Source organism: Schistocerca piceifrons, chromosome X (assembly GCF_021461385.2).
Source record: "Schistocerca piceifrons isolate TAMUIC-IGC-003096 chromosome X, iqSchPice1.1, whole genome shotgun sequence".
Taxonomy (NCBI): Eukaryota; Metazoa; Arthropoda; class Insecta; order Orthoptera; family Acrididae; genus Schistocerca; species Schistocerca piceifrons.
The window spans coordinates 666,819,022-666,843,102 of NC_060149.1; the positions used below are offsets into that span (position 1 = coordinate 666,819,022).

The 24,081-nt window shown below is 42.2% G+C and overlaps 1 protein-coding gene across 1 annotated transcript in view; it reads right to left on the reverse strand.

Annotated features, from left to right (window-relative positions):
• Positions 1 to 24,081, reverse strand: part of LOC124721367 — a 289,081-nt gene that overhangs the window by 152,412 nt on the left and 112,588 nt on the right. The window contains exon 11 of the mRNA XM_047246301.1: positions 8,291 to 8,388. Within this exon, the coding sequence (XP_047102257.1) occupies positions 8,291 to 8,388 (98 nt within the window). The remainder of the gene's footprint in view (positions 1 to 8,290; positions 8,389 to 24,081) is intronic.

Genomic DNA, 24,081 nt, shown 5'->3' on the forward strand with positions numbered 1-24,081 from the left:
GTCACCAACTGAAAATCTGTGGGATATGGTGAATCACCAGGTGCAGTGCTGTGACCCATTGCCAACCACCACAGATGGGCTTTGGAGCGAGGTGAATACAGCACGGATTGCTATAGCACAGGATGTCATTTGTGTCTTGTACACACTAAACCAAGGTGACTGAAATGCTAATTATTTCTACAGAACATACTAATGTACAAGTCCTATGAATATGAACGTCTTATCTCCAGTTGTTCAAGGTGTTCTGTATTTTCTGAACAGAGAGTATATTAATAACAAAGTATTACAACAAATCTTAAACACACACACACACACACACACACACACACACACACACACACCTGCATTATGCTGGATGGACATACAGTACTGGAATTGTTGAACCAGCTGGACATACAGTACTGGAATTGCAGTTCACAGGGTGTATACGGGGACAAGGAAAAAAAATTCCCGGATTATACCCGGATTTCTCCCGGATATCCCGTTTAAAAAATATGCTTTTTCCCAGGCGAAAATACACTTTTTCTGTGCTAAGTGACAGTAAGTTTTCCATAGATTTTCCCTCGGAACTGTAAAACTTATCAATCCTTTGAATGGCTATCGTTTTATACAATCGCGTAGAACTTCACGGAAAAAAAAGACGGGGCAGAGAAGTTTTGGAGAGAGTGTGTAAAAACAAAGATGATGTGACTTACCAAACGAAAGCGCTGGCACGTTGATAGACACACAAACAAACACATACATACACACAAAATTCAAGCTTTCGCAACAAACTGTTGCCTCATCAGGAAAGAGGGAAGGAGCAGACTCTGAATGTGGCTCTCCAGCAGGGATACAACTTCCTCAAATCCTGCCCTGAAATGAGATCCATCCTTCATGAAATCCTCCCCACTCCACCAAGAGTGTCTTTCCGCCGTCCACCTAACCTTCGTAACCTCTTAGTTCATCCCTATGAAATCCCCAAACCACCTTCCTTACCCTCTGGCTCCTACCCTTGTAACCGCCCCCGGTGTAAAACCTGTCCCATGCACACTCCCACCACCACCTACTCCAGTCCTGTAACCCGGAAGGTGTACACGATCAAAGGCAGAGCCACGTGTGAAAGCACCCACGTGATTTACCAACTGACCTGCCTACACTGTGAAGCTTTCTATGTGGGAATGACCAGCAACAAACTGTCCATTCGCATGAATGGACACAGGCAGACAGTGTTTGTTGGTAATGAGGATCACCCTGTGGCTAAACATGCCTTGGTGCACGGCCAGCACAACTTGGCACAGTGTTACACCGTCCGGGTTATCTGGATACTTCCCACTAACACCAACCTATCCGAACTCCGGAGATGGGAACTTGCTCTTCAATATATCCTCTCTTCCCGTTATCCACCAGGCCTCAATCTCCGCTAATTTCAAGTTGCCGCCACTCATACCTCACCTGTCATTCAACAATATCTTTGCCTCTGCACTTCCACCTCGACTGACATCTCTGCCCAAACTCTTTGCCTTTACAAATGTCTGCTTGTGTCTGTGTGTGTGCGGATGGATATGGGTGTGTGTGCGAGTGTATACCTGTCCTTTTTTCCCCCTAAGGTAAGTCTTTCCGCTCCCGGGATTGGAATGACTCCTTACCCTCTCCCTTAAAACCCACATCCTTTCGTCTTCCCCCTCCTTCCTTCTTTCCTGATGAGGCAACAGTTTGTTGCGAAAGCTTGAATTTTGTGTGTGTGTTTGTGTGTCTATCGATGTGCCAGCGCTTTCGTTTGGTAAGTCACATCATCTTTGTTTTTAGGTATATAAAGACCTTTGATTTGCAGCAACATATACGCTGCATATTTTCGTGTAACGAAAGTATAAATTCGAATTGCACCAAACACATCGCGTTGGTTTCCGGAGCGTTGAAACCGAGGTTGCGATGTCCTTTTGTATGCGAGTCATATCTTAAGCCACGAGATTTCGCCAGCCGATGACAGCAGCTATTCAGAGCATGGACATGTGTTACTGTCAGCCAATAGCAAGATCACTGGTTGCATAGTGCGAACATGCAAGAGGAAAAGTTAACGGTTTACATTAATGTACACAGTACCGTATATCTACAAGAAAAGCTAAGCTTTCACACGTAATATTGGTCTCTATGATTAACAGGCAACAACAGAAGCTAAGCTTTCACATGTAATATTGATTTTTTTTTTTTTTTTTTGCGTGTGTTATACTTTAAGATACATCACACAAATGTGCCAGTAAATTTAAAATTCTGACATAAATGTCTCGGCTCGAAATTCTTGGATGGTCCTCAAACTGTTCAGTTTTGAATGCTCTGTGATCTAGATATCCATCCCACTTTCTCACACGTAACATAATTCATCTTGCGTAAAAAGAAATTTACTTTGAAAGTAATGCTTTTATAACCACCGTTCGCAATACTATCCGGAGACTGTTAGAAATAGGTTCGATTTACCAGTTGCCAGAGAGTGCCAGAAAACAGGCATTATTGTGCGTGTGCAACTGCAGTGGTGTAGGAAGCCCGCATGTTCGTGTGTATAAAGTACTAAGAGAGCTTACATTACACCATAAAAGAAACGGCATCAGAGCACACTCCAAAGAGCATCGGAATTTTGTAAACCATACTAAAATGCATAATTCGGCTTGAAGTGCAAATTGGCTTTTTCCAGATTCACAATGAAGTAGGTCCCATCTGATATTAAGCTTTGCAGTGTGGTTTTTAGGATGTAAATTTTCTTGGAGTACCAGTACTCTACGATCTCATGTTTGGTTCTTTATTATGACATAATGCCATATATGGCAGAAGATGATAACGTGCACTTGAAATTCAGCGAACAGTTGGAACTAGCCAATACTGTAGTATGAAACATTTCGTTTCAAATAAAATGATTGCCTCAACAAAAAGATTAATAAAGCCAAATTTCTTTAGCAAACTTGCAAAAATAACTTCACCGTTCTGCAAGGTGATTAATGCTTGACTGCTACTAACTTGGAAATAAAATAAAATCAGAAAACTGAAATTAATAATATATTTCTGCCCTCCGTAATTATGTGAATGTATTTTAATTCACTTGATAGCTCCCGGCCACAGAAATCTGTTGTGTTTTCATTTGACGTGGGACCTGTACACAAAGAGAAGCAGCGAACTCACTAAACGTAAACACGGGTCACGTGGAGGTTAAACCCCTCCCTACTACAACTCAGACAACTCTGTGCAAGCGTGAATCTGGTAGCTAAGGCGTGCGAGAAAATTTTTTTTCGTTTGCTTCTGGCTGCTACTACCGATACAGCTAACAGCCCGAACTTCAAGTAGCGGGAGAAGGTACTGCTTATACGCGAGTCAAATGCACATGCGCAACAGACCGCAAGCAATTGGTCAAATGAATCTAATGTGAACAATTGTGACGTCATGCTCATAGCAAGCAGTTTATTGTTACAAAGAATTACAGTCTGCACCCTACGGCCTTTGACATATTTTTGCTATTTGCAGACGCTTGTGCGTGCACGGTGTTTTGGTTGTTGTAAATTGCACATTTCCTTTGCCACTAAACCATTTATAAAATGGTTCAAATGGCTCTGAGCACTATGGGACTTAAGTGCTGTGGTCATCAGTCCCCTAGAACTTAGAACTACTTAAACCTAACTAAACTAAGGACATCACACACAGCCATGCCGAGGCAGGATTCGAACCAGCGACCGTAGCGGTCGCGCGGTTCCAGACTGAAGCGCCTAGAACCGCTCAGCCACTCTGGCCGGCCCCCCTCGTTTGTATTTTATTGCTGCAGTATCATTCTCCAGTAGCAGGATACAATAACATTCTTTACTAGAGAATCAATTCTGCAGTCAAAATTACAAAAAATTCAATTGAAAGCTAAAACAATGAAAAATTCCCAGAATTCCGAAAAATTCCCAGGTTTTTCCCGGTTTTCTCCCGGATGAAAAAAATCCCGGGTTTTTCCGGGATTTCCCGGTTGTCCCGGGTCGTATACACCCTGAGTTCAGCAGGTAGACTGGGGTGAAGGTTATGTTGGGTCGGGTGGGTAGAAGGAGATAGAGGCAGAAGAAGTGTGTGTGTGTGTGTGTGTGTGTGTGTGTGTGTGTGTGTGTGTGTGTGGGGGGGGGGGGGGGGGGGCGGGGGGGGGGGGCAGACAGATAGCAGCTTGGAGGCAGGCAGCAGGTGCACAGTTTAAAAATGTGGTAGGAAGGCGTGGTAGGTGCATGGGCTGTCATGTGACCCAAGTGTACCAAAGACAGGGAGGTGCAGCACACAATGATGGCAACGTGGAGGCATGATTGTGAGGGGAGGAGAGAGCAGGGGAAACTGTTGGATACGAAGGACATGTTGCAAGGAAAACTCCAATCTAAGCAGCTCAGAAAACCTGGAGCTGTAGGAAAGGATTCAGACGGCACGGGCTGCGAAGCAGTCATTTAACTAGTGCATGTTGTGCTTGGCAGCGTGTTGTGCCACTGGGTGGTCAACTTTTGTTCCTGGGCACAATTTGGCAGTTTGTTTGTTTGTTTGTTTGTTTATTTATTTATTTATCCATCCATAGACAATCAGGATTTGTACGGAAGTTTGCCCCCCCCCCCCCTTTTTTTTTAAAAAAAAAATTGTGAAACAGATGTTCGATCAATAAGAAAGTTGTATGTTTTAAACTATTCAAAATGTTTTTCATGTAGAAATCATACATTAGTACAGTTCAGAGAGAGAGAGAGAGAGAGAGAGAGAGAGAGAGAGAGAGAGAGAGAGAGAGAGAGGTTGATACTAAATGACAATTCTGACTGATCCCAGTCTTCGGGTCTGTTATTCAGAGAGATTCTCCATTCCCTCAAACTGTTGTAGTCAAACTATTGATGTACTCCTGGACACAGAATGTAGTAATTTCATGACATTATTTCCAACATGCATAGTAAATTTCTAATTATTTATCAAGTTTCTTTTTGAGAAAAGAAATACTTTGGTGTCAAAGTAGAATATCTGCCAATACAAATAGCAAAAGCCAAACTACATCTCAAAACACAATAGAACATTAATTTTCCATTTGTCCTTATGTACCACAGATTCTTTTTATTATCTAGTAAGGTAAATGTGTAATGGTCATACTGAAAAGGCATTAGTGTACATAAGTTGGAGTTCAAAGAAATTGTAGGATACATGACAGGTATGTAATGTTATAACTTAACTACATTTTAACACTCTGACAATAAAAGTTGACATAAACAATAGATATGGGAAAAAATTCATTCAGTCACACGAACAGGGGAATATGCACACACTTCTCGACATTTTCTGTGATGGTTCAAATGGCTCTGAGCACTATGGGACTCAACTGCTGTGGTCATAAGTCCCCTAGAACTTAGAACTACTTAAACCTAACTAACCTAAGGACAGCACACAACACCCAGCCATCACGAGGCAGAGAAAATCCCTGACCCGCCCGGGAATCGAACCCGGGAACCCGGGCGTGGGAAGCGAGAACGCTACTGCACGACCACGAGATGCGGGCGACATTTTCTGTGATACCTTAACAATTATTTACTTCAACAGCATTTTTGTGTTTATATATATTTATTTCATTAATCAATGCTACTTCCTCACTGCAATTAAAATATTCTTCAGTAAAATACTTTGTTTTATATCAGTACAAATATCATTCAGTGTCACTTCATTCTGGTGGACAGCTGGTTGGCGACCATGCCCACGTAAAATGCTGAGCAGTAATTACAGCAGAGCTGGTATATAACATAACTTCCTTCACAGATGGCCCTGCTTCTGATATGATTGAATAAGCCTGTGACCCCACTGGAGAAGGTTCTCTCTCTCTCTCTCTCTCTCTCTCCCCTAATCCCAATGTTCCCCTGTACAGCCACCTTCTACATTATTCTCAAAATCACAAACCCAACATTGGACACCTCATGGTAGCTAGTTATTGTGCTTTCACTGAAAGAATCTCCGCTCTTTTTGACCAACACTTCCTACCGATTGCCCAAAGCCCAGCCTGCCATATCAAAGATACCAACTACTTTCTTCTCTAACTCTCTATCATTGAAACTCCATTAGCACCTGGATACATACTTATCATTGTTCATGTTAAATCCCTGTACATCAATATCCCTACCTCCCCAAGGCCTTCCCACTATCAAACACTACTCAAACACCATACCAATCATATAATCGCGCACAACTATTTCTTTGGTGATGGGAAGGTATATTAAAAAATCAGCAGCACAGTCATGGGCACCAGTGTAGCACCCTCTTATGCCAAACTGTTTATAAAGCATCTAGAGGAAACCTTCCCAGCCTCTCAAAGGTTTTGTTTTGCTCATGATCTGGTCGCAGGGCAAAGATATCAAATAATCATTCCACCTAGCCACAACCTGAACACTTTCTCTTCCATATGCTTCACTTGGTCCTCCTGAAACAACTGTTCCACTTTTCTGGACGTTGATCTCCATCTCTCGATGGCTTCAATTTATATCTCTGCGTATGTTAAACCCATTAACCACCTGCATTTGGACTGGCGTCTCCCCTTCCGCACCAAAAAATCACTCTCATACAGCTGCACCACCTGTGGAAGGACATATCTGCAGTGTTGAGAATTCCCTTGTGCTGTGTGCTGAAGGTCTCATACATGCCTTCACAGACAGGCTCTACTCTCCAAACCTAATCTGCAGACAGATTTCCTGTGCCATATTATCACATGCCCTCTCTGCCAGCTTCCCACCTCTTTCTCCCTCCACCCACCCCACCCACCAAAATCCCCATCCTTGTCCACCTGCCAAACTGCTTTTCTGACACTGTGTGTCCAGCCAGCACAATGTAGGTGCGTAGGTGCACATGGGTGTGTGTGTGTGTGTGTGTGTGTGTGTGTGTTTTCTCCTTTACTCCAAACTATTTACACTTCTGCCAGAACTTTCCTTACTATATGTAAAAACAATTATGGTTTCCAGTCTAGATTCACAGTTTACAGCTTAGGACCTAAGCTGTTAATGTGCCAACTTCAATCAACTATTGTGGCAGGAAACTGAAACTACGAGAAAAAAGGCATTCACGCCATTCAAATGTTGACAAATTAGAAAATTATCCAATATAATGAAAAATGAGTACTACAAAAGATTGTTCACTGCTGCACTCCAGTCTCTCTTATGACCACAAAGTCAATGACACATTATTAAATGGTAATCGTTTTTTCTCCTTTACCTCACTTTCTTTCTGCATTACTCTATAACAATTTGCTTGAAGCTATATGTTTTTGATCTCCATTGCTTCATCCATTTCACAGGGAGCCACTAAAAAAAAAACACAGAGAGAGAGAGATAGAGAGAGAGAGAGAGAGAGAGAGAGAGAGAGAGAGAGAGAGAGATGATTATCATCAACTAGATTATCACTATGGCCCTTTGCACAATTTTCTTTCTCAATTGGACCCAATCACCTTCCCATGCAACAATTTGAGCAACACTTTCCATGTCTCCTTTCTTTTCTTAGTTCTATTTACATATTCAGACTTTCATGTTATTTGCAAATTTGATCTTTCTCCAGTGTAATGTTCGTCCTTTTCTTCAAAAAAAATCAGAAGCGCTATCTTTAAATATCATGTTATGTGTGAGAAAATAACATTCTACTCAACCAACAAACTCTGTTCATTTTGTTTTCTGCCTCCATTTCTAGTGTGAGATTTTAACAACTGTGGAGTCCTGTGCCATTTAATCATCGTAATATGAGTTTCTGGAATGTCTCTCCTTCATTCCACCACATGTAATAATTATTCTTAAAAAAACTATTCCTTTCTCCAATGGCTCTTTTGGTACCACAAAAGGAACAGCCTGGCTTCGAAATAAAAATGATCTTACTATATTGGAAACCTCATGAAATGTGCAATAGATCAAACCACTGTAGATGATTTTCACTTGGTAGTTCATGTTTTCCCAGTTGCAGTAAATTTTGTGATTGGTAGTTCAGCACTTTACCTCTGTATGCCCTGTAGATCAATGTGTGTGAAAAATACATAGTTATTAAATGAGTCATTATAGCCATGTAGATCACAGAAAAAAAGGCATCAGTAGATGACTAAAAGAAAATACATTTATAGTTTACATCAGACAGGACAAACAATATGTCAATCGACACAATTTCCTGTCATCTCTAGCAATTTTTCATTACAGCTATTAAAAAAACTTGAGGGTTTTTTTTTTAACTACATCTCAGAAATTGATTTGAATAAAACATTATACAAATGTCACAGAAAACAGTATAACAGATTTACCTTATTATAAGATTAAATATGACTTACCATAAAAGATTTCTGTTTCTGATATCGCTTCTGACATTTAGTTTCTGGACAACAATACTGTGAATCTTTTATGAAGATTTTGAGATTGCCAATAACCACTGTAAAGAACAGAGAATGAGATCTTAACTATTCAGAACAATAAAATGTTGAAGATCACAATTACAGTTACAAATGGTACCTGTACTACATTGTTACTATTACAAACGATTTCCACGAAAGTGCCTACAACTGACTGTACATATCCCTCTCGATGTAGTTGATGTCTGCCAGTGGCCACTGACCACCTGACACCAGCTAGTGCCCACACAGGGTGTTGCGAAATTTTGTGTCTTGCACCAACGATCCACAGTGTATTTCCACATTCGCATTGGCAAATGTATAGATATTCAATATTTATTTGATTTTGAGTGATAAATATACATGCTAAATTACCTGAATACCATGCAGTAACAACAGTGCTGTGACCTGAATATTGAAGTATGTAATCTACAACTGTGGGCAAAATTTACCTGAAGAAATAGGTTACTGCACAGATTCTTGATGTTTTTGTTTTGTTATTAATAATTATATTTATCAGTAGTTATTTTTATTTGTGATTCTAGTATTATTCTTGCAGAGATACAATGAAAGTCACACATTTGAAGGTTACAAGGAGTATTACATAAGTGTTACAAAACAGAACATCAAAAGTAAATAGTCTAACGTTTGCAACATTTGATTCACTTTCTATTCAATAAAAGGGTGACAACCATGGGAGGCAGCTCAAAACACTTGTGACATGTATGAGGTGAATACCAATGAAGAAATAACCACAGAAATCTCACTTAAAGTAGGATCATTTGGGCATGAATTGTTCACTACATTCAGGGAGATAACGAGCTTTGATGCAGAATGTTTTTTATGGTTACCACTATAGTCCATGTCAGCATATCTGATCTTTGGTCATTTAACCTTCATGAAAATTTTCCATTCAATGGGCAAGATCCGTAAGTCAGGTGTGGGGGTACTAAATGCTCTAATTCAGTACAACAACAATGATGGGGGTGCCCAGACCTGCATTTTCACTTGATCATTACCTGCTGCTCACCGAGTATTCCTATCCAATATCGTTACAGCTGACCAGATAAAATGCCTTAATGTTAACTACATAAATAGTTATTAATAGGTGAGCCCTAATATAAAACACCTGTTATAGCAAATGGTAGTGCACGGTCACCAGAGATAACCTTTAGCATCTGTTGTGCAAAAAGATTGGTGTGTACTTCAAACAAATTCTCTGAAGTGTCTCCACACACCCCCACTGACATTTCGACCCTTTGGAATGATAAAGTTTCAACTGACAAATTCAAAGAAAATGAGTTGTTAGTGTGATAAGGTTCTATCCGACTTCTGCTACACATAGACTGTGTGCATGCGGCAATCTGTGGAGAAGTAGCCGAGTTGCAATAATGCTGAAATTCCAACTGATATCACTTTGTTTGATTCGTTTAGATGTCAAGGTTCTATTTAACAGATAGAACAGAGTGTTTCTACAGATAAATTTTAGTTAAGAATGACAGTTCCTAGAGCTCATTTGGAACCTTGTCATATGAATGTACTCTAGTGAGTGATTTTAGGACCATCATTTTATAAATCCGACATTGTTTCTATTGTTCATGAATTGTTAGGGCATTGCTGCTCTGGTTTACTGTTTGTGTGGTGTTCATATTAAATAATCATGGATGCAATTAATGACTCGATAGCTGAATAAATAGAAGGTTCCAGCTCACCACCCAATCCAGAAAATTCAGATGTTGAACGCAGTCTTGATTGCTCCACCTACACCAACTATATGCATGTGCTTCCAGGTAAGTTCCAAATGTAAATACATGCTATGAAATTAATTTGTTTTGTTATGGGACAAACTCAAGGAGACAAAAACACAAACACAAAGAGAAGAAAGCATTTACTGACATGCAGTCATGGAAATCATTGGTAAAAAGAAAACATAACCAAGTTGGAGAGGTCAAAGTGTTCCAGTAAAAAGCACCAACACTGAAAGGTTGCATAAACATGTGCAAATTCAAGTGCAGAGCAAGAACTGAATAAATTGATATGAAAACATTATTTTGTAGTTATTATTAGTTAAGTCACAACAAGAAATACCACTTTTTACGCAATTATACTGAGTGAAGTATAACTGTGAATCCAAAAATGAAGAATACTAGAATGACTTATAAAACATTTAGTTTCAAATAATTTTTTAATCTTCAATGAGAAAAAAATCCAGGTAACAAAAAGGGGGGGTCGTATACCATGTTCATAAAAATATAGCTCCTGCTAGTAACACACCACCATGTGACAACACAGGTATCAATCAGAACAGTTCCAGGAAGCTTGGTGAGGTTGAAAAACAATAGTTAAAGCAGCATATAAATTTTTTCCAGTTGAAGAGTCACTACTGCAGAGTTCAAAAAGCAAAAAAATACTTTGATTCAAGTTTATCTCTTTTTAAAATGTACTGCCTTTATAAAGATAAATGTTAAGAAGTTAAAACACCAGTCAAGTACAGTATGTATAGGCATATTTTTGTCATGAAATTCAGTTTAGGAATCAATGAGAGAAAATCTAATCGTTGCTACCTATGTGAAGAATGCAAAGTGTCAAAAACATACAACACATTCACTGAATGTTTAAAAGAAAATTACTTTGAAACATATTAAAGAAAAAGAAGAATTGGGAACATTCACAGATGAACACAGGAAACAGAAGTCTGCCCCATTGCTTTGCTTTGACCTGCAGTATGTAATCTCGTGCCCAAGAGGAGAAGTCAGTATATATTTTACAAAAGAAAATTAAATTTATATGATTTAACAACTCATAATTCATGCAGTAAAACTGTATCTTAAGCCCTGCAGACAGAAGAATTGTCTGGCAGATTTTGAAATAACCTTGCAGGCACCTTTAAATCCTTTCCAGACAAGGTAAATTACGAACACAATATTATCGAGCTGATCACATGGAGCAATTCCTACATTCCCCAGAAACAAAATTATTTTATTCCCTATGCTGTTTTGAATTTCCCCAAAATCCTCATGTGAATAAAATTATAATGTTGTAGTTGGTGCCTGGACATTCATACATTCAGAAGACAAAGTGCACACAGTCCACTGGAAAAAAGAGTTTTCCCCCGTTGGATTCCAACGATTATTGAAAAGTATCGATCGCAAAATTCCTCTTTAACCACTACAGCTCTGAAATGCAAATTTTTATGACTTTGGATCAATGTTGAAGAAATTTAATTTTCAAGTTCTCATATTTGCACAAGAACATCATTGGAATTTACACAAGGCCCAGCACATATTTCATACAAAATATGATTCATTTAAAAGATTGTGGAAACTGTCAACTTTAAATTTTGCCAAGGAGGGGCACAATCAAAGAGCACAACTTTAATTTCTGAGGATAATTAATGTACAGAATTGAATGTACAGTCAATTAAGCCAAAGAATTGAACAACACTAAACCGTTACTATCAGAAGAAAAGAAGAAAAATATCAGCGACATGCTGAAGTACTTGCCTCCTATGGATCAAGATTATTACTAAGCTTTCATGGGATTACATTTCTTTATGAAAAAATGATACATGGGCTAACTTCATTGTATTGAAATTTAAACAGACACTTTTTTCTTTTTAGTATTCAATTATTTTTCTTGTAAATAATGATAAAGTTGAATATTTATATCATTATTACCTTTCACTAACCATACCTTATCATCCCGACACAAACATTAGGGTTTAAGTGACTGAAGAAACAACTGTAGAGGCAGACAACCAATGAAAATGCACGATATGCTTAATAGCACAAACACATACTCATTTCTCGTACTTTTCAGTAGCAGTTTTACAAAGAATGAGGTAGGGGGAAAGTTAACACAGTTATGTTGCACTTTTGTTACTGTTTTTGTAAAGGTTCTTTACAGCCCATTCTCACACGCACTACCTTGTACTATATAAAGAAAACACTATTGCAGGTAGAGTGATGACTGAATAATGAGTTAACAAAACTTCGACATCAATTTACATGAAATGTCTTAGTTGGGAGCTTGTCATTCCAAAGGGTTAATTTGCTGCCAGCACCTGAGATGCCTTTTGCTAAAAGGAACAACCAATAACCAAGCATCAAGTGCTACAGTATGCTGATTTGACAAAACCAGCTATCCAGCTTTGTGTTTAGGGCTTCCCCTGTCACACTTCTTCCAATCACGCATTCTAAAAAATCTACCTTCTTGGTTGGTTGGTCTTGGGAGTAAAGGGGCCAAACTGCAGGGTCATTACCTGCTGCTCACCGAGTATTCCTATCCAATATCGTTACAGCTGACCAGATAAAATGCCTTAATGTTAACTACAAAAAATACGTCTCAACTTAAAAACAGTCCCAAAAGGAGTTGGGGAAAGTAAAAGGCGTAAAACGAACTTCGAATGACACTGAAAGACAAAACGACGGAAGCTAACAGAAAGGGGAGAATGTACACTAAAAGGAGAAAGTAATGGAAGGTATTAAAAGAATACAGCAGATAACCTGGGCTGGCTGATCGCAGCAGTAAAAAAAGAACAAGCAGCCATCATGCAACACACTAAAATCTCAAGCTTGAGAGACAAGGCTAGAGGAACACAGACAGGGAAAAGGTGAACACCAAGGTGAACAAACAGCAAAGAAACAGCGAGGAAGAGTTAAGATGGATGTAGGGTGGAGGCCCAAGAGAGATTGTGTGATACCCCCCACAAATAAAATGTAAAACAACTTCAGCCATTGAGGCACTGTCTCCCACCACCACTGGCAGTGTGGCAGAAAGGTTAAAAGTCTGCTGTAGAGCAGTTAAAATTGGGCAGTCCTACAAGATGTGGATGACAGTCATGTGGGAGCCACAGCAACACCTATGTGGGTCCTCGCAACGGAGGTGACCATGTGTCAGCCAAGTATGGCCCATGTGGAGCTGGCAAAGGACAACATAGTCCCTGCGAGCGGCTCACATGGATGACCACCACAAATTTGTTGTCTCCTTGATAACACGTAGTTTATTTGGTGTACTGAAGGTGCAGCATTTAGTATCCCAGATCTCAAAAACTTCACAGCAGAAGACCAATCAAAGATCAGTCTCCGGCAAGCCGATCTCCAGAGTTGGTTTACCAGTAGCTTGTTTGGCCAGCCAGTCAGAAAGTTCATTGGCCAGGATCTCGACATGTCCTGGGGTATAAATGAAGGTTACTGAACGTCCACTGTTGCCAAGGACATAAAGAGACTCCTGGATAGTCACTACCAATTGATGGCAAGGAAAGCACGGGTTGAGAGCTTGTAGGCTGCTTAAGGAGACACTTAAGATGACGAAGGACTCACCAGGACAGGAGCAGATATTCTCAAGAGTGCGACAGATGGCTACCAATTCTGCAGTGAAAACATTGCAGCCATATGGCAAGGAGCACTGTTCAATATGTCCAACATGAGCATAAGTGAAGGCAACAAGACTGTCGACCATTGATTGGTTGGTGTAGACGATTTCTGAGCCCTGGAACTCACAAAGAATAGAGAAAAATTGCCGGCAGAGGGCCTCAGGTGGAACTGAACCTTTTGGGCCTTGCAATAGGTCCAGACATGGACAATGGAGGTATACATAAGTGGACATGCAAGAAAGGTGGTAGAGGGAAAGTGTCAAGTTCAGTAAGAAGCAACCGGACACAAACTGCAAGGAAATTCCCTGTTCTGGTCCGCCATTGCGGGAGATGGATCATTGTGTTAGGGAAAAGAAGACGGTAATTTGGAATAGTCCAGACTGGACTGCTGGAGGGTTTTGTACACCTGCAGCAGTGTAGAGCAATCAGAACCCCAGTCGGTGTGACTCAGGCATCGAATAATATTAAAATGCCGCCAGAACTTTTCCTTAAACTGATGGAGATAGTGAAACCAAGTTACGTGAGCATCAGCGACAAGTCCCAAAAAGCGGTAAGTCTCCACTACATAGAGTAGTTGGTCATTGAGGTAAAGTTCTGGATGGGGGTGGACATATGACGACGACAGAAGTGCATGACAAGTCTTGGTGACCAAATATTGAAAGCCATGAGTGAGAGCCCATGACTGCGCCTTTTGTATGGCTCCCTCAGGCCGGCGTTCAGCCACACCAATAGAAGGGGAGCAGAAGGAAAGAGAAAAACATCAGCCTATTTGAGGGGAGGTATTGAGGATCCAACTGCTAGTACAAGACCATTAACAGCAATTAAAATGAGTGGGACACATGACAGAGCCCTGCGGGACCCAATTCTCTTGTATATGGAGTGCACTGTGAGAAGCACCGACGCGAACTCTGAAAGTGTGGAGCGACAAGAAGTTCTGTATAACAATCGAGAGCAGGTTCTTGAGACCACACTCATGCAGAGTAGCGAAGATATGTCACCAAGTGGTATCGTAGGCCTTTATCATGTCAAAAAAGATGGCAATAAGGTGTTGTTGCTGGGAAACGGCCAATCGAACGGCAGACCCCAGGTGAACAAGTTGTCCACGAGACTCAAGGACCCAACACAACTGCCGGCTCACCATATGTTCAAGCAGCTTGGACAGAATATTGGTGAGGCTCATAGGGCGATAGTTATCCACATATAGTGGGTTCTTACAAGGCTTTAGCACTGGAACGATGATACTTTCACGCCATTCCGACGGCAATTTGCCATCGTTCCAGATGCGCTGGTAATCCACTGACAGATGTTTAATTGTGATTCTTGAAGTTTTCCCGGTGTATTGAATGATCGATGAGATTTTGGGATTGCAGCTGGATCATGTAGACTTCTTGCTACGATATTTCGGTTGGCAATCGTCCAGCCATCTTCAGGTGAGTGTCCGTCACTGGAGACTGCAAGTTCCCGGAGTCAGCTTTATAGCAAAAAATTGGCACGAAAACGCATGCGCATTGGCCTCTGTCACAGGAGTGTCCTCTATCGAAATCTGCGCCCTCTGGAGCTACTGTTCTATCTGTAGCATGCAGGCGCATTCGTAAAGGTGAAAACTACATGTCCGTCCTCTGTCGGAATGCGCACCTGCGTTGCTAAAAACAGACGTCAGATGTCGCCAAACGTGTCATTATGAATAAAATGTCTTCTCTCAGAGGAAATTAGAGAGATCACTGGGTCCCAAGCCTTGTCCAGTTGAAAACCGCCATCATGATTTACAAGATTTCGCGCTAGGCGTATCTCCACAGATTCTTTAATTACTGAATCCCAGAAAGTTTTCACTGGGGCCAAGATTTTAGTGGCAGAAAAATCTATAGCGTGTCCTGTGGTAATACAGTGCTCAGCTACGGCTGACTTACTGGGCTGCGAAAGGCGAGTGTGGCATTCGTGTTCAACGCACCTTTCATGTACTGTGCGTGTTGTCTGACCGATGTAAGCTTTGCCACACTGGCAAGGAATTTTATAGATCTCGGCCTTCCGCAGACCCAGATCGTTCTTCACTGAACTGAGAAGGGCACTAATCTTCGCCGGTGGCTCACGAAAGCTCCACGTCAGAAGGGCAACATTTCTGCAATGGAAAGGGCCGCATTACGAAAGCTACGAGAATATCCTCACACAGTGGTCTTACCAGCGGATAAGGGAAATGCTACAGTGCTATTGCTGTGTTAGGTTTATAATCAGAAGATCTACAACTTGCTGAGTGAACCGATGTATCGGAACATTGACAAAGACCCCACAGCGAAACTGGAGAGGAAAACATCAGCCCTGCAGAATTCTTCTTCTATTCCGCAAGAAGTGACCAAAAGACTAAGACCTCACAGTTCTGTGCCACCCAGGTTATACGGTCTTCCGAAGATCCATAAAAAAAGTTTCCGTTAGGGCCGTTGCCAGTAATATTGACGCCCTCACATATGATTTGGCAATACATCTTGCCTCTCTACTGAGACCTTTTGTGGGGAAGTGCGTGCATCATGTTCGCAACTCGGCTGACTTTATCAACACACTGAAGTCACTTCAACTCACAAGGGGAGGCCGCCAATTGTGAAATTCAGATTCGATTCATACTGCGCATAAGAAAAGTTCATGGCCAGAGGTGTAATGTGGCAAAGCGCCAAGATGCACTTCTCAGCCGCTGTCGAGAAAATCGACAGTTAAAAGAAACCGTTGCGGTGAAATACTCTCTACGATTAATGATTTTCTACAGCATCGTGGCGCAGCGGTAAGCACTCGGGTTCGTAATCCGAAGATCGCTGGATCGAATCTCGCGCCATGCAATTTTTTTTATAAACTATTAATGAATTGCTTATGCATGTTGGTGAAAGCGGATCACTCTCCAATTGTACCGCCTCCATTTTTCCGTTTTTTTAACAGGGTGTACCAAAGCTCTCCCATTCGCACTGATTTTCGACGATGTTATAAGTTGCGCTAGTGACCGCATCTACCTTCGTTCGAAGTTAGCAGGCAACTACGCTGTTATGCGGCGGCTCTTTTCGGCCCATTCAACATCTGTCCTTCAAGTGTAACGACCGAGTAACGGAGTTTATATTTCATACATGCCGCAGAAAATTTGTGTTCGTGGGGTCTCTATTCTAATTCGAACATTTGACTTACGCTATACGTATTCGTTTCGGAATACCGTTTCTACGTCTCCCGTTAACTATACGTGGTTAACATTATGAAGACAATTAATAACATTTGTGAAATACAACTTTGTTTGCGGAAAACATAATAATGATGTTCGAAGTCGCCAGTTTTTCCACGACAAACGCTTCCAACAACTTATTATATGCATAATTGTTGCAACTGATTGCCGGGAATTATATATATATATATACACACACACACACATTTGAATTTTTTATAAAAAAAAAAAAAAAAAAAGGTTGCATGGCGCGAGATTCGATCCGGCGACCTTCGGATTACGAACCCGAGCGCTTACCGCTGCGCCACGATGCTGTAGAAAATTATTAATTGTAGAGAGTATTTCACCGCAACGGTTTCTTTTAACTGGCGATTTTCTCGACAACGGCTGAGAAGTGCATCTTGGTGCTTTGCCACATTACACCTCTGGCCATGAGCTTTTATTATGCGCAGTATGAATCGAATCTAAATTTCACAATTGGCGGCCTCCCCTTGTCAGTGAAACTGACTTACTAGTCAGCTTTGATGTCATATCACTTTTCACTAAAGTTGCTCTTATGGATTCTTTGTCACTCATCAGCAATAAGTTCACTGCCGACATAACAGCGCTTTTCCATCATGTCCTTTCCTCAACCTACTTTTTATTTAACAATGAATATTTTGAGCAGACTGACAGTGTTGCCATGGGCAGTCCTCTCTCACCTTTGGTAGCAAACTTGTTTCTGGAAGACTTTGAGGAAAGGGCACTAGACTCGGCAGAGCTTAAACCGAAAGTTTTCTGGTGATATGTAGATGACACCTTTGTAGTGTGGCCCCATGGTGAAGAAGAACTGTCACGGTTCTTGCAACATCTGAATGCAATCCACAAGAACATCCAGTTTATAATGGAAGTAGAGAAGGATGGTTGCTTGCCATTCTTGGACGTCTTGGTTACTAAGAGAGTGGATGGGTCATTAGGGCATTCTGTCTACCGTAAGCCAACACATACGGACCTTTACCTGCAAGTGTTGAGTTGTCATCATCCTACACAAACTACCGGCGTCCTTAGAACGTTGGTAAACCGGGTTCATGTTGTTTCTGATGGAGACAGCCTTACAAAAGGAGCTGGAACATTTAGAATCGGTATTCAGTGGTAATGGTTACTCTCCACATCAGATTAGAACAGCGCTAAGAAGAAAGAAATGTGACCACCTACAAAATCAAGAAGATAAGGAGCTATTCAAGTCCAGGGTGTTCCTTAAATATGTCGGCAACCTTTCATCTAAAACAGGCAGGATCCTAAGGAAACATCAAGTTAAAGTGATCTTCCGGCCACCAGCGAAGATTAGTGCCCTTCTCGGTTCAGTAAAGGACGATCTGGGTCTGCGGAAGGCCGGGATCTATAAAATTCCTTGCCAGTGTGGCAAAGCTTACATCGGTCAGACGACACGCACAGTACATGAAAGGTGCGTTGAACACAAACGCCACACTCTCCTTTCACAGCCCAGTAAGCCAGCCGTAGCTGAGCACTGTATTACCACAGGACACGCTATGGATTTTTCTGCCACGAAAATCTTGGCCCCAGTGAAAACTTTCTGTGATTCAGTAATTAAAGAATCTGTGGAGATATGCCTAGTGCAAAATCTTATAAATCTTGATGTCGGTTTTCAACTGGACAAGGCTCTCTAATTTCCTCTGAGAGAAGACATTTTATTCATAATGACACGTCTGGCGATATCTGACGTCTGTTTTTAGCGACGCAGGTGCGCATTCCGACAGAGGACGGACATGTAGTTTTCACCTTAACGTATGCGCCTGAGCGCCACAGATAGAACAGTAGCTCCAGAGGGCGCGGATTTCGATAGAGGACGCTCCTGTGACAGAGGCCAATGCGTATGCGTTTTCTCGCCAATTTTTTGCTATAAAGCTGACTCCGGGAACTTGCAGTCTCCAGTGATGGACACTCACCTGAAGATGGCCGGACGATTGCCAGCCGAAATATCGTGCCAAGAAGTCTACATGATCCGGCTGCAATCCCGAAATCTCATCGATCAGATGTGTCGGGATAGTCGGCAAGGGCACTGAGAAATTCCCACTCACTGAAAAGAGCATTATATGGCTCAGGGTGGCATGGAGCAAAAAAATAGGTGTTGTCGTTCCACACACTGTGAGGAGAGAAAAAGCGGGGCTGTAATTCTCAGATGCAGAGGTGCGAGCATAATGCTCGGCAAGACGCTCTGCGATTATGTCTGGAACGGCAGATACAGCTCCATATGTGGAAATTCCACGTACACCTGTAGGGGTCTGACGTCCATGGTGGCATCGGAGCTTGCTCCAAACCCGGGAAGAAGAGGTTCATGTTTCAATCGTGGAGATGTATCATTCCCAACACTCCTACTTCCATTGTTTGATGAGCAGGTGGTCCTGGGCACGGAGCCGTTTGAAGGCAATGAGATTCTTCACGGATGGGTGGTGCTTATGATGTTGAAGGACCCGCCTATGGTCTCTAATGGCTGCAGCAATTTCCGGCGACCACCAAGGCACTGACTTCCGCCAAGGGCAACCTGAGGAACAAAGTATTGCCGATTCAGCTGTGGCAACAATTGTTGTGGTGATGGTGACAATCATCTCATCGATGTTACCATTCAATGGAGATTCAACAATGGTAGCGGAGGTGAAAGTGTCCCAGTTAGCCTTGGCAAAAGTCCATCTTGGCAAGTGTCCAGTTGAGTGATGGTAGGGTAGGGACAGGAAGAGTGGAAACTGGCCACTACAACACAAGTCGTCATAGAGCTCTCCAGTGGATAGACTGGACTTCAAACCGAGAGATTAATGGCCGAGTATTTGCCATGTGCCACAATGAAATGTGTGGGGGCACCTGTATTTAGGAGGCTAAGGTCAAGTTGAGTTACCATGGCCAGTAACCCTGGTTCCATACCACAAAGGAATATGGGCATTAAAATCACCTAGCAGGGGGTCAAAAAGTTTCTAGCCTAACAAATAAAGAATGACAGAAATTTCATAATATCAATTTATTTTTCAATATAATACCTGTGTACACTAACACACTTGCGGTCATGCTCAGATAACTTCTGCAAACCATTCAAATAAAACGTCTTCGATTTCAAGTCCAACTAAGCATTCACAGCATCAATCACAGCATCATCATTGTCAAATCATCGTCCTTTGAGGTCCTTTTTAGGTTTGGGAAAAGATAAAAGTCTGATGGGGCCAAATCTGGAGAATACAGCAGATGCAGTAACAATTCAAAGCCGCAGTCTTGCAGAGTTTCCAGTGTTGCGAGGACTTTGTGTGCTGGTGCATTGTCCTGATGCAAAAGAACTCCAGGCGCCAATTTTCCGAGCCTTTTTTTCTTTATCTCTTCTCTCAAACGATGCAGGGGGGTACAATAGTATGATGCATAGATAGTTATGCCCTTTTGCAAGCAATCCACCATAATTGTCTCTTCTGCATCCCAGAAAACTGATACCATCGCCTTAACAGCTGATTTTTGTACCCAGAATTTTCTTCAGGTAGGGGATGAAAAATGTTTCGAATTGTGTTGTTTTGTCTCAGGATCAAAGTGGTGAGCCTGAGTTTCGTTTATTGTCACATACCTTGCAAGAAAGTTGTCTTCATCCGCTTCAAATTGGTGGACAATTTTTTCACAACACTGGGCCCGTTCCTGTCTCTAATCTGCATTCAAGTCTTTCAGGACCCACCAAGATGAAAGTTTCTGCATTCCCAAAATATCCACAACAATGTCATGAGCACGCCCATGGGAGTTTCCAAATGTGGTTTAATGTGCTGCAACATTGTTCAATGATCCTAAAAAATCGTATCGTGAATTACAGCCACTGCTTCATAAGTGGCAATTGTGACAGACCTGCCCTTTGGCGCATCCTCCACACTCGTCCTTCCACATTTGAAGTCGGACACCCAGTTTTTCACTGTTGCATGAAACGGAGCACTGTCCTTAAGTGTATTCCACATGTCCTCCGTGATTTCCTTGGGCACCATTCCGTTCAAATGATGATATGCAATCACAGCACGGTTCTTGATTTCGCCATTTTGCTTACACTACGTATACAAAGAATCCTCACGGCCAAAACTAACGAAGCTAGAGCCGTGAGATTTGACTTGCATACACACAAAGTGTTGCCATAAAAGCAGGTGGTGGTGGTGGTGGTGGTGGTGGTGGTGGTGGTGATGGTGTTTGTGCATGACATTAGGGTAGCTATCTCACGCTAGAAACTTTTCAACCGTTCCTCATAGAAATAGAAAATGTGGGAGGAGTTGGAAATTAGTGCAGCCAATACATGGAGTGGTGCTTCACCATCCGAAAGGAGGCAGATATTACAGATGGTAATTTCCTGCGTTGTCCTCAGCCTGACAGCCACAGCTTTTAAAGATGTTTGCTACAGACAGAGGTAAGGACATTGATACAAACTCCACCTGATGTCTGTCACAGGCAGAACAGTTTTTGTAGAACCCTTGATAGCCAAGAAGGGCGAGAATCCGCATTATAGGAAACCAGGTTTCCTGCAGAGCAGTGCAAAAAGCAGGTGTAAAGCTTAATGAGTTGTCATAACTCAGCCACGTGGGAAAAAAACACCGCAGTTCCACTGGAGGATCACGCTTTCTGTAGTTAAGGAAGGCATGAAGTGTCCAAGGCAGTTTACACCTCAGCATCACCTGCTGCCAACGGTTGAGTATTTGTATCCATTTCCATTGTGAGCGAGGCAACGGCAAGATCCAGGTCTTCGGGGGACACTAAAATCTTCACCTAATCCTCAGATGCAGAACTGGCAGGGGCTGGTGATGTTAGGGCCACAGGAGGGTTCTGTTTCTTAGCAGACTACTTCTTTGTCTGCTTCCTCTCTCGCTTCTCTTTAGGGCTTACTGGGAGGCCTTCTCCAAAGTAGCTTCAGGCACGAAGGAAGACCAAGAAGCCCTTCGTCCAGCAGCTTGTGGCTTCTTCAGCCACTGGCGGGTGTCCCCTTTGGCATTAGTTGAGACCTTGGAGAGTCCCAAGGGATCCCTTCCGTGCAAGAGAAAGTGGAGGAGGCTGTGGCCTCTCCGGCTGTGAGGAGGGACCAATGTCCTCGGCATTTGGGGAGGGCGGGGGGAGGGGGGGGGGGGGAGTATTGCTCACAAAGTAGGTGCTTTGGGGTGGCCCACTGTACGATACAGAGATATCAGAACTACTGTCGCAAGTGAGAGTGATGTCAACATAGCTGCAGCATATGTAGATGTCAAGTGACTGGGGTTCTTTGTAAGTCAGCTAGTCCATGATCTTGAACTCAATAATTTCCCACTCCTTTTGGAGTACTTTGCAGTCTGGCAAGCAGGGAAGTGGTGTTCTCTACAGTTGACACAAGTGGGAGGAGGCACACATGGAGTATTTGGATGCAGTGGACATCCACAGCCTTGGCAGGTGACACTGGAATTGCAGTGGGAAGATAGTACTTAAAGCACCACATAGGTGGACAGACGTATTGTTTTACGTCACATTGGTATACCGTCACCTTGACCTTTTCAGGCCAAGATGCAGGCACCGGTACCAACCCTATTGTCTTTGGGTCCCCTATAGATGTGCTGGTTGAAATGAACATCCCACCATTCTAAATTGGCAGGGAGCTCTTCATCAGACTGCAAGAGAAGGTTGTGATGGAAATTAATCCCCTGGACCATGTTGAGACTTTTATGGGGGGGGGGGGGGGGGGGGGGGGGGGGGGTGACGTGACAGGAACGACAATATCACCCAGCTGGTCAGAGATGAGCAACAAGCAAGTCTGAGCTGGGGATGCTGTCTAAATGACAAAAAATAGAGGCTTTGTAGCCAGATGGGAGTCCCCATCCATTCTACTGCAGAATAAATATCTTGGCGAAAAATGTCCTGTTTTCCATAGTTCTATGTTCCCATGGTGTGGCTAGGGAGGGGAATGATTTAGTCATATTTCTCACCATTAAATTCGACTTTTCCTTTTTCAGCGACTGCTGAGACCATTTCATTGTGGGTCATCTGCTTGATGCCACTCACCCTGATCAGAGGTTCTTCTCACAGGTGCCTCCCAGCCACAGCAAAGGCCACCTGGCACAATGGCTGTTGCCCGGAGCCCTGGTGCTGCAAGAGGAGAGCATCTACTCCTTGGTGTATGGTGGGGCATTTGCAGCTCAGGCACCAGCAGGCAATCCCTGTGTAATCAGGGGACTACCACCAAATGGGTACATGGTGGCCCCACCATGATGGACTCGCTACCGTGGTGGATATTGGGTGCCAATAAATTCGATACTGTCATGGGGGCAAAAGACGACAGCAGACTATGATAGTAGATGATTTACTCTGTTAGGTGTCCTCGTCCAGATAACTGGAGTGCAGGTGGAGTTGCAGACCCAGGATAATATGGGGTACAGAAGGTCAAATCACAGACTGGATACGTGGTGCACCACGTAAGGCATCCTTCCCGAATCGCCCACACTTTGGATAATTTTGAAAGATATGTAGGTCAAACTCTAAAAGGGGGACTACAACTGATTCGGCCGAAAAGTTGAAGACTCTCTTTAGTCACCTCTTATGATAGGTAGGAGTACCCCATGCGTATTCTAACCCACAAACCCACAGGGGACTTTACCTTCTTCACTGTTTCTCAAATGACCATCAAGAAACTTTCTTTCTGGACAAAAATGCATTTCAGCTTGGGTTGTTGACAAATTTATATCCAAACCAGTGGATGTTTATACAGGCATGGAATCAAAAAAACTATCTGATTGTTTTTGGACTGTTGTATAAAGTATGAGACTATAATGTTGATCATTAATTTACTGATATGTGCAATTACACACTTTTAACTTTCATATGGTCTGTATCTACGTGAAGTCCTGTGTTATACTCAAGAAGCATTTTGGGACTACAATAAAAATATGTAAATCTGGCAGTGAGAGCAGATGCAAAAAGAAACCAAATTAAAAATTAAAAAATTCAATTCCACACACAAAATCAATCAAACTGTGCAGTCACAAAAAATTGAAAATTACATCAGTACAAGCAGAAAAAGTCTTAGCAGGGGTGCAGTGTCACAATTCTTGAAATTTTTCACCTTTAGATCTAGGTGGGACCAAATTAAGGAGCCCCGTCAACATATAAAGATAATCTAAATTGTTTGAACCATATGTTGCTGATGTCAAGTAT